General features: G+C 45.3%; 1 protein-coding gene across 2 annotated transcripts in view; it reads right to left on the reverse strand.

The window, feature by feature from the left end:
- The window catches only part of ETV5 (ETS variant transcription factor 5), a 41,311-nt gene that overhangs the window by 20,865 nt on the left and 8,374 nt on the right, over nucleotides 1-12,072 (reverse strand). For both annotated transcript variants that reach the window (XM_053389783.1, XM_053389784.1), the window contains exons 6-7: nucleotides 3,971-4,100; nucleotides 2,590-2,880 (exon numbers count right to left, since the gene is read on the reverse strand). In XM_053389783.1, coding sequence (XP_053245758.1) covers nucleotides 2,590-2,880; nucleotides 3,971-4,100 — 421 coding nt within the window. The remainder of the gene's footprint in view (nucleotides 1-2,589; nucleotides 2,881-3,970; nucleotides 4,101-12,072) is intronic.

Below are 12,072 nucleotides of genomic sequence, written 5' to 3' on the forward strand. Positions count from 1 at the left end.
CAAGCTGCAGAAGGGGAGAAGCCCCTTGAGTCCTCCTTCTGAAGTCTGAGAGGCTGGCAAGCAAGGCCCGCCCTCTCCCTTCCCTCCGCTCTGCTGAGGCATCTTCACACTTTGAAAGGCGATTGCTATCAATCAATTCCCTTCCCAAGCACCCAGAGGCGCACAGGCTCCATTTGGCTTTGTAACATGATCCTCTGCAGCTGACAGGCCCAGATTACTCAACTTCCGATCCACCTCCTTCTAACCTTCCAGAATGTAACTCTAGAGCTGTGCTGGTATGGCCTCTGCAGGAAGAGGGACTTCCAGATGGGACTGTGCAGAGTGTCCCTAGCATAGCTTTAAGGTCATTGGGAGCTCAGGGCCTGGGGGTCTAAAAAGCAATTTTAGATGCTGGTGATAGAGAGAAGCTGCTTTTTAAAAAAGAAAGAAAAAGAAAGAAATGAGGTGGAGATAGGGTCACAGAGACAGATGAGCACAGATCTCTCTCTGGAGGTAAGCTCATCTTTTGAAGCTTTAATGTTGATTTATGTTCCTATGGTTTCATCTCTTGTGTAGATTAGCAGAGCATTTTTCACGGCATTCTGCACAAAACAGATTTGAGTAGCTTTGCATACCAACCTTCAAGTCCTCCCCACCCCCACCTGCTCCAGCTTTAAGAGCTCATTGCACATTGGTCCCCTACCCAATATTTTCTATCTTTTTTTATGGGGAAGACGTGCACAGATGAGCTACATACACATGGGCTGATTGCATTTCTAAGAATTGCCTCCTTGCCAAATGCTGGTTGTTTCATGGCCCATTTGCAAAGGTTTGCATCCATGCAAATAATTCAGGGCACTTTTAAAAGCTCACCCTGTGCAAATCTGGAACATCTACAGTGGCCAAAAAGGCAGAGTAGTTTCCTGAACAGCAAAACAAAGAACCTAAACAGAAGCTATCCTCAGCTCTAGTTGTGAAATCCCATTACTTGGGGTGCCTGTGGTCTTAGGATCCTAGCCTTCTGCTCAACACTTGGGGAACTGGGATGTGTCTCAAGAGAGATGTAAGCAGTTGGAATAAAATTTGGGCAAGTGTCAAAGGAGTTTGCAGTAATTACACAAGGTCTCCAATCCCAATTGTGAGAGAAAAAGGATTCTAGTAAAGATGGGAAGGCTGAAGTATCAGGCAAGCCACAGAATGAAAACAGGAGACATAGACTGCACAATATCAAGTGCACAAATTTCTGTTAAATCTAATGGGAGTCATTCACCACAGAGAGCTGGCAATTGGAAAACAGTGATAGCTCTAAAGATCAATGGAAATGCAAATATCAATGCAGGCTCACAATGAGGGAGATTTATAACCATCTTTTTGGCAGATATACTAAATCAGTTAAACCACAGCACAGAGAGCAATCATAAAATACAGGACAGGGAAGCACCTTTTGTGTTTAGTGAAGAAAGGGCTCAACCACAAGTCCTAGTTCAGATGACATGCTAAGCCAAACTTTGGCTTTGTGCAGTGTGGCAGAGCAGCAAAATGGCCTCTCCCGGAGCCCACACTGTCTTGCTAAACCAAGGTTTGGCTTAGCGTGTTGTGTGAACCAGGGCACTGTTTTGTCTTGTGGATCAATGAATCACCAGGAAAGGAAAAGGAGATTAGAGAACTTTATAGAAAAACAAAACCAACCAAGCACATGAGGGTTTCATTGATGGCAAATGCCACTGTGAATACAAGCAGGATAAATAAGCCCCTGAGAAACTATTATAAGATAAGAATTGAATCTATTTCAGTTTTATCTATTTATTTATCTATTTAAATTGTATTTCCATTTCCATTTTATCAGAGCACAGGACATAAATCTTTAATAATAAATGAAATAGTGTGTTCCAGTTTGAAAGACAGGCCTGACTGTTGATGAATTCGTATTCTGTAAAGCTGAAACAATGGTCTCTTGTAGGAGTAGGTTACTCCTGAAAGGGAAGAAGCCAAGCCATTTTCTCCCAAGGCAAATGAGAAGAAGAGTGGAAAAGGCTGCATCAGAAGAGGAGGAAGGCAATTGAAAGGGACCCAAGTACCCAATATTAAAATGGTAAGATTCAAAGTGCTGGCAGTTATTAAATTTAGCAAGGGCAACTTTTGGAGTGTCCTGGTTTTTACTTTTTGAAATATGGCAACCCTAATTTAGCATCCATCCAGCATACAATGTGCCTGGGATGGCAGGACCAGAAAGTGGGATGCTGCCTGCCAGAAAGCCACATTCCTTAGATACCAGGGAAGTAAATTCAGCTATGAGTCATAGTTCTGAAGTCGTGAACTTTTGCCTCAATTCCAAATTGAACATCTTACCCTGACTTCAAATAATCAAACATGGCATTCCTCAGCGACTTCAGGATATAGCTGCATGCCTTCTTGCAATAAGAACAAGACTTTGTCCCTCAGAATCGCCCGACAGCACTCAAGAATGACACACAGCACCTCAGTGTGCCAATCTGTGTGCACTAGCAATGCTGCCAAGTTTATATTTTAGCTCCATTAAAAAAAAATGCCCTTGAATGCAGATTTTTAAAAAAGAAAACAGAAAGAACCAATGTACTTTTCTCTCTTTACCTGTGTTCTGTTGGATACTGGTTTTCAGGCATCATCTTTGGCATCTGAATAGGTTGATGAGGCGGCCGGGGAACAGCGAAGGTTTGCTGCCTTGGTTCCTGAAGGGCATGAGGGACAGGTGGAGGGGGCGCTCCCTGCAGAGGGCCTGTGCTGGGGGCATGGGCAGGAGTTTGGACAGGTGTTGCTGGCAGAGGCGGGGGTGGAAGGGAGGTGCTCTGGAGCGCAGGTGAGGCTGGGGTGGCAGGCGGAGTTAATGGCTTGAATGCAGCAGGGGGCTTCCTGTCGTAGGCACTGTGTGAACAGAAGACAGAGAGGGCCATAATAAATATGGGCAGCAGCCATTTCCACAGCTTCTGCTGGCTGCACTTGACAGCTCTGGCTTGTTTGCATTTCATGGTTGTCAGGAAGTAACAGTTGAGGTTGTTCACAGCCTCAAGGGAATCTTTGTACTTCAGGCAAGCGACAAAACAGGCTGAGTCATAGGGCTCATTTCAAAAACACTTCGCTCACAATTTTCTCGGAGATAACTGTAGCTTCCAATTGTTGTTGGTTTTTCTTATAAAAAAAAATCACCATTATTTCAGGAACAAACTCATTACATTGAAAAACATGGGGGGGGGGAGAGCTTTCTATTCCCCCATTTGTGATAACCAACAAGAATTTGATGCGATCTGAATGGCACATAAGCCTGTCACTCATCAACACACAATCATGCCCACAGGCTGCTTCAAATGTGGCTTTCCTGCCTACATGAGTGTAAGATGGAGTATATACCTATTGTACACTTGTGTGCAAAAGCCACGCATGTCTGCTTCAGAGAGATTGCATGTACGGATAAGACACAAGCAATCTACTATGTGTCCCTCCCCACTGCTATTTGAAGATTTTTGATACACGAGAAAGGGCCTGGTGTAACTCAGCCCCAATAGCAGTAAATGTTAAGACTGTCATTTGCTTTATAGTTAAAGAAGCTACCTGAATATCTTAAGTTTAGAAGATCACAGGTACCATGCACACCAGCACATATCATGCTCTTTGGATGTGTGACCTACTGCCAAGGGATGTGGTTAACCACAAGAAGGATTTGAAGAGTGGAGTCTAAACTTTCTGCCCATTAGTCAAATCATCTGAATATTGAGTAATAACTAGCACTACAACATGGGCATGTATTTGGTTTCCTAGAAATGGAATGCAAATCTAATTTGGTTTCTGTTTTCCTGATGGTCCCAACTTTGCCTACCAAGCTCAGCTCCCAACTAAGTGGTTCTTAATGTTTTTATCAGCATAACTGAGGCAAATTGTAACTGAACCCAGTTCAGGTTCCATGCTTCCCCAAGCCATCCAAAAACATCTTAAGCTGTGCACCATTCATCCAACCTACCAATAGTTGTAGAGGCACTTTTCTCCATAATTAGCACAGAGCACCTGTTCGTGGCTACAGGTAGACAGCTCAGAAGAAGGGCTGTGGAGTTCCCTCTTGATCTTAGCTGGGGGTGGTCCATGAAGTACCACTGAATAAAAATTAAAAGTGGAAGAAAAACAAAAATCAATCAATCAATCAATCAATCAATCATGTAATTTAGCACTTAACCATATTCCCATGGATTGGAATAACCAAAAACATGCAACCAGACATTGCTCACTGCCCCAGAGCTAAAGTTGTGCATACTAGTGTCACAGCACTACACAGTGATGAGCATGCATGCACAGCTCTCTCCTTGCCTTAAGGAGAGTTACTTGTCTTTGGAGCGGTGCACATTTAGACTTCCATAGCAATGTGTCAGAACTACGGAGGCTGTGCGAATGGCAGAAATCCCCATTGCTAGACTTGGATACAGCAGGCATTGCATCACAGCAGCAAAAGATTAACTGCTGGCAGCAGCAAGAGCATTTTAGGGTGGGGAAAAGGAGGGTATGAATGAGAATGTGGGGGTGGTAATTGTCACAGAACACTTGTTTCTGCATGGCTTTTACAACTTCTCATTCCCAAGGACCAAACCTCCACTTTCTGGCATATTCCAAGATAGCATGAACAGAACATGAGGAGAACTCAGGATACCAGATTGTATACGCAGAGGAACTGAGAACATGGTGGTACATGTTTGGTACCATAAGCATCGGCAGATTTCTACATCTTGAATAGGATTCTATTAGAACCATGGAGTTTAACCATCCTTCCTTTCCAGCAGTAATCATGCATGTTGCAGGGAATTCTGGGGCATATTCTAGGCCTAGGGCATGTCCTCAGGTGCCTCTGAAACAAACTCAGCCCTTGGCTGCAAGCTGCGTATTGCAGGGAAATATGGTTAATGGTACACAAGCTGCATTTTATGGAACTCCACTAAACCTCTATGGAATACAGCTTGAGAAAAACATTGTGGTTGAAATACAGAGCTGTAAGGCAGAAATGATTCCACACCGATGAGTTCCACTACTTGCATATCACACCAACTGTTCTTGTCTCACACATAAGGATTTCTAGGATCACTCTGAGTGCAACACAACTCCTCTGTGTCTTCCACCTCATTTTATGCCAACACAACAAAAATAAATGCTATTGAAAAATGTCAAGGGATGTGGCTAATTTGGGCAAGTACCTGTCCTGAGCTTCCATGGAGAGAAATAAGGGAACTAGGCTTGTAATTGGATCGTTCAATCTTGCTCTCCTAGCATTCCAATGTCCCTTTGAGAGGGAGGCATCCTTCACATCGCTATACTGCCTAAACAAGACTTGGCAACAGAAGTCCACTTCCGAGGATGCAAGGGCTGCAGCTATGCCAATGCCGGGTGATAAATTACAAAGCAGGAAACGACCTTGTTAGAAAAAACACCTCGCCTCAACAAGGGTCACAGCAACTCTCAGCTTAACTGGTTCTAAAAATACACAGTGCTGAATCCAACAAATGTCTGCATTTGGTCATTGGCTAAGTTGGTCTTTTCACCAGATCCCTCTTTTTAAGAGGTACATTCTCATCTCTGAAGCACGCAGAACATCATGTTGACAGCATTATTTGCATTCCATGTTACTACACAAGGCAGTACCAAACTTGTGCAAAAGCTGCATGAATGTAGTTTCTTCACAGGAAGCTTTTAACCAACAGGCACGAAGCACACACCCTAATCTCAGCTAGAATGGGTCTTTCCTAGGTTTAAGACAGAATTGTGTAGAATGTCCCAGATTCCTGTTTCAGCAAGATTATGTGCCATCAGAATCACTTCTGTCATCATCTGTTCATCTGGGCAACTGCGGCAGCACGCTCCTCCTCATATAGGAATGTACTGCCAAACTGGCAAGATCTTTAAAGCTTGCAGCAAAACGTATCTCAACAGCAGGGGGGAAAGCCCTTGGAAGCTTTTGGCCTGACTGCCTGAGCCCCAAATAACAGAAGGAAGTGTTATATCCTAGAGTTCTAAGATTTGGCCATTGCCTCTAATATTGTTGCAAAAGGTGCCATGATATTTAGGGATGGGGTAGGGGAAGGAACCACCCCACCCCTCATCATCTATTCTATATAGAAATACCAAAATTACCCCGGTGGACCAGCTACCATTCTACTCCTGTTAACATAAGAAGTGTCATTAGTCGCCAGTAGTGTCTGTTTAAGAGCTTCTATTATAATTTCCATTATTCCATTTAGTTTCCCAGGTGCCTTTCAATCACTATGCTACACTTGAGATCTGCAGGTTAGAGCCTCATTCCTTAACGTCACCCAATACAATTTCTACTGTTACACCATATTGCACCACCACGTTTTCCAGGCATTGGCTTCCCTAGTATTAGTTCTGGTGGAAGCTGTCAGTCTAATTGGCTCCCATCCTTTTACTCCACAGATAATTGTCCTACTAGAGGAACTTGCCTTTTACAGCATACTCCTCCCCACCCCTGCAGAGGGATAACAGCAGGGGCTTACTCACTGCAATGCTGCAGAAAACACAAAGCCCAGAATGGCAGGTTATTTGTTCCAGCATCTGGATGAATGTATTCTGAAGGAGACCAAACCTGGTTTTCCATCACAAGAGAATATCTCACTCCAGATGAAGCATAGGGACATTGGAAGCTGCCTTATATGGAATCAGGCCATTTGTCCATCTAGCAGACTGGTCGGGGCACTGCAGGGTTTCAGACCAGGGTTTTGTCCCAGCTCTACCTGAAGATGCTAGGTACTGGAAGCTTGGGCTCTTCCACTGAGCTGTGGCCCTTCTCCCATGCTTTGTGGGGGCATCAAGAAAAACATAGACCAGTTTGGAGCACACTGGATAGTTGCTGGGAGATTGCACATTGCCCTGGCTAGATCAGTCAATAATCCTCCAAAGGGAAATGGAAGTCAAACCCTATTCTCCTTCTGCAATCACCAAAGAGGATGCATTCCAACTTGCACACATTCTGCCACTTTGCAATTTGGAAGCAGATTTCAGATTAGAGTTAGAAAGAGCAAGGGGTCTCCAGAAGGTATATAAACTGGGGAGGGAGGGGAACAGTTCAAAGGACCCAGGCCCTCTAAAATGCCAAAATGCTGAACTCAAAATGAACGGAAGGCTGGCAATGGCCCTCATGCCACAGCAGAGAGTTCTTCTACTATATATAATTTTTAAACCAACTAATATATGCTTAGCCTAATTAATTTCTAAAAGAAGACATTCTAGGAGAAGGCAAGTGCGTCAGAGTTCTGTACCTAAATAGTGACAGAACAGAACAGCTTGGCTTAGTCGGAAGTGGAGTATTATCTCCACAAAGGCTAAGCGCACAGCCATTGCCCGTGAGAGAGGATAGCCTGGGTCTGACAGCTTCCAGCCATCACCGCCAATTAGCAGTTCCCTGCATTCTATGTGCTGTCAAAGCCTCCCAGAGATGGGCAGAGACATCCACTCCTTTGGGGCAGTTGGGACACATCTGGGAGGGAACATTTAGTGCTAAGCCCTGGACCTGTTCAAATCCTTCTTTCTACGGGAGGGCAAAAGAGAAGAGCCAAGAGTGCCTTGGATTGAGCTGCTTTGTTTTTTTTAGGGATAAGGTTTTGCTTGTTTGAAAAGGCTACAGCAAAAAGGCTACACAAAAAAGTCAAGAGTACAACTCATTTCATTAAACTCTGGTGTTTTTGTTTTTAGTTAAAAAAAAACCAGCAGCTGCATTTCTCATACATTTTCATTCTGGCAGTATGTTGGCATTTCAAGTGTTAATGTGTCCCCGTCCCCCCACTCCCTATAATTTGCTCTCTGTCCTCTCCCACCCCCCCCACTTCCTAATAGGCATGGCCTTGCTGAGCAGCAAACAGCAGGAAACTCACTTTGGAGGTGTTCCAGCTGTCAGTCACAAGCATGTTTCTTTCCAACAGTCTCTGTGTTGTTTGAGCGGTTGTTTTTCTGCCAGCAGCACAATGGGGCTTAGTTATTCATTGAAGAAGAAGGTTGAGGGAGGGGGAGAGAATCTGCAAGCAGGCACCACCCTCCATTCACAACCAATTTGGAATACTCCATCCATTCACAAAAAAACCCCCTCTCTCTCCCCACAGCTGAGCGCTACCAATCAGGGGAAGGGAAATGACACTTAAGATCATAACAGAGACCAGCTGTCCTGCACAGAGAAGCTTGTGCTGCGGGCAACGTTTATGTAAGGAATTCAAACACTGCAGAAACAGCCTGCATAGCTAGGAGGGAGTCAGCCTCTGCAAAGAGTTCATTGCAAATGATTGTGCAACCCCACTTGTGGTGAGGTCCGGAAATGCCCTTTGGCCGGGGTGGGGGTGGGGAGTAAAAATAATTTGTAAAATCAACTTTTCCCCTTCAAAACAACGGCTGCCTGCCAGTGGACAGAATATTTCCTCTTGATGCTAACAGTGCCCTCACTCTCAGCTCCATCTATCAGCAGCTACTGTAGCCCCTGCATTAATGGGGAGGATTAAGAGAGGGGCTAGTTATCCCCAGTGTAGGAAAAATAGCATTTCTTGAGGACTACAGCATTGTGAAAATGGTGCAAATTGCTCAAAAACTGCTCACAAAAGGAAAAAAGGCAGCAAATAGGGGTCCCGGAGGAGGAAAGACAAAAGATGTTGCTAGTATAATGCCAAATAAAAAGAAACACCTACAATTTAGGGGGAAAAGCACTTTCTTACTGAGTTCAAGAAGGGGCAGCTCTTGAAGGATATTTGGAAGCTGTAACATGTTGCTTAAGACATGTAACATCCTATGCAAGTTACATGGGCTCTCACATTAGCTTCTGGAGACAGCCCCAGTTTTTGGTTTCAACCTGCAGAGCTCTTATTGGCCCCTCTCTCTCCAGGAGTCCTCCCACCATTTACGGCAGAGGTGGGGAACCTATGGCCCTCCAGATGTCATTGGACTCCAACTCCCATCATTGCCAGCCATTGACCATGCTGTCTGGAGCTAATGGAAGATGGAGTCCATCATTCATCTGGACAGCCAGATGATACTACACCAAACACCCTGCTCCTAGGAAGGTGGGCAGTGCTGAACCTCAAAACATGGCTTGGTTTCTTTAAGTCTGATACCACCTTTCCCAGGACAGAGGATAACAAAGTACAATAGCACATCCCTCTGCCAACTCCCTCACTGCACAGGCTCACAGATATTTGCCCATATGAACTCTTTTAGGAGCCCAGTCAAGACTTGCCTGTACAGGCTGGCTTTTGATGTCCCACCCACACAATATTTCAGCTTGAAAAATCACTCTCATCCCACCCCATCGGATGTCTCCTGCATGGAAACTCTGGATGCAAACAAGGGAGATGGGGGTAGGGTTGGAAGGAGTCCTCACAAACTGAAGAGGCCTCTGTAGTATGAAGGGAAATCCTGCTTATCTAAAAGAAGTCCCTCCTCGCAACAATATCTGGATGACCACAAGCTCCCTTTCCCCGCTTCCATCCATGAAAGCCAAAGCACTGTTGCAGTTTAAAAGGGCTGCTGGATAAAATCAGACACAGGTTCAAGTGCAGACGTTGCCTACTGGAACTGCCAAGTTTTCAATGGGATGCTGCCCCACCCTCAATCCACAGCAAGGTCCCACTGGATCACTTATCCAAGTGTGCATTCCATCAAACAAAGTAAGGCAGGCAGCATCCGCACTGAAGAGGCACATTTGAGACAGGTCTGGAAATCCTGATCAAGCAAGTGACAGACATGCATTATGCTGCTTCTGAGCAGCCAAAGGGGAAAAGGTAACAAAACACCACCTCCACCTAAAAACCTCCAAAGCGAATCAAACTTTTAATGCAGTGGTACCTTGGATTTCAAACGGAATGCGTCCATTCGACTTCCAAAACGCTCGGAAACCAAGGAGCGGTTTCCGAGGCAAAGTTCGCAAACCGGAACACCTATTCCGGAACCTATTGCTGTGAGTTCCAAGTTGCTCATGAACTAAGCTGTTTGAAAACCAAGGTACTATCTCTCCCCCCCCCCCACACCCCTCCTAACCACTAAATATTAATCCATTACTGTACAGTGGTACCTTGGGTTAAGAACTTAATTCATTCTGAAGGTCCGTTCTTAACCTGAGGTACCACTTTAGATAATGGGGCCACCTGCTGCCACCACTGTGTGATTTCTGTTCTCATCCTGAAGCAAAGTTCTTAACCTGAGGTACTATTTCTGGGTTAGCGGAGTCTGTAACCTGAAGCGTCTGTAGCCTGAGGTACCACTGTACTAGCAACGGCAGCCTCTGAAGCCTTACCAGGCAACAAGAGAAGCAGCCCATCCCTAAAGTGCCTTCCTTGGGTTCTGACTTGTGGTGCACACACCTATGCCAACAGTCAGAGGAAGAGCTCAGTGCCTCAAAGGCAGATATTTATGTGTGTGTGTGTTGTGTGTCTGCCTAAGAGAAAGTACACATTCTCATTTCCCTGTTCTAATACATTAACTATAATTAGAACCTAGAAAGAAAGAAGCAAGCAGCACAACTATAGGTTATGTCTCAACACGCCAAGGTAGAGAGGAAGTCAGGAATGCAGCACTGCTTGGGGTGGGAGGCGCCAAGGGCTTTTGCCTTGTTTATCTGTGCACTGGCAGTGAAGCAGGACAATAGATGCTGAACCAGCACCAAGAAATCAGCCAGGAACTTGCATACAAAGAGCTTTGTGCCAGCGGAGCTCTCTACCCCATTCACAGATGCCATAGCAGAGACACCACAATACTGCTTTCACCAGGAGTTATCATGGTACAGTTTGCCAGTTTAAAGAGGTAAGCTTTCAGAGGGTGAAAGATGTTTAGAAGACAGGTGTCCCATTTGATCCTGAATGTCCAAATTTCAAAATTAGTCACTCTCTCTCCTACTGCCTTAGCTCTAACTTTGCAAATAGAATGACCTGGAATACACCATCAGCAGTCACGTGGTGCTGCTAGACTGCACCGCTTTAGAGATTCTTTGCAGGATCACGTGTTGGAATGCATGTCTCCCCCTGACATCTCCCTGCATATAGAAATCTAGCACATCAAGGAGAATGTTTGGCCTGATACTCCTCTCCTTGGATTTGCTTTCTTTCTAGTTGCTGGGAATCCTTTTGAGGGGCGGGTGATGGGAATGAAATTCCCCATCCACACTCTCAAGCAGAACAGTGCAGCAAAAGCTGCACCATGTGATTTTCCTGATGGAGGCCTGTGCTGAAATATGCATTTTCACCATGAGTCTGATGACTCGCACACTTTTCAGAGGAGGAAACACACATCCATAAGCTGGAAAAACAGAACTAGAGTCAAAAAATGAGCCTGTGGCCCGAAGGAGGCAAATTATCTAATCTGTTTGGGCAGTAGCCAACTAACGTGTCCCGTCAGCGCATAGGATTTCCGCTTGCGCAATGGAACTTCCCCCCTCCTCCCCCTGCGCATACCCTGCGCCATTCCCAAATCTGTTCTGGAGGGCTTGGGAAACCTCTAGAACAGATTTTGGGGGTGTACTGGGGGGGGAAGCTATGTTGCACAAATGGAAACCCTTGTGCTGACAGGATGTGTTCGTTGGATACTTCCCTATGGAAAGCGACTTCTCAGAAGTCACAGTGTTGTTTGTAGCGCCTGCATGGGTTATATCAGGGTATGCGGCCTCAAACTCTTTGCCAATACTGCATTGTGCTCAAATCCTCACACTACAGTTAGAAAGCTGGTGATATCTATTTAAGACTCTATGCAGGGATGTATCTTTGCTTGCATGATACCAACCACCTGCCCATGACCTTATGTGCAGCCATCATTACCTGGTTTCCACACTGAAGCGGCTTGCTTCCAACTCCTAAGCGACTTGTACACACAAACAGGTTGCTTGGTAACAGTGTGGCTTTGTGGGTATGGAAAGCCAATTGATCTGGATCAGTGTGCACCTGCTCAAGGAATGACGTACACTCAGGTCAACACCAGCCTGGCATTTGAGCCTTAATCTCCTTGCCTCTTGTCTTTGCAGAACTGACGAGGTCAGAGATCAAGGGGCAAGGGACAAAGTCTCTATGCTTCAAGGCTTTTCATGCAATTTTGAACCTATCTCTG

The sequence above is a fragment of the Podarcis raffonei genome, chromosome 5 (genome assembly GCF_027172205.1).
Source record: "Podarcis raffonei isolate rPodRaf1 chromosome 5, rPodRaf1.pri, whole genome shotgun sequence".
Classification (NCBI taxonomy): Eukaryota; Metazoa; Chordata; class Lepidosauria; order Squamata; family Lacertidae; genus Podarcis; species Podarcis raffonei.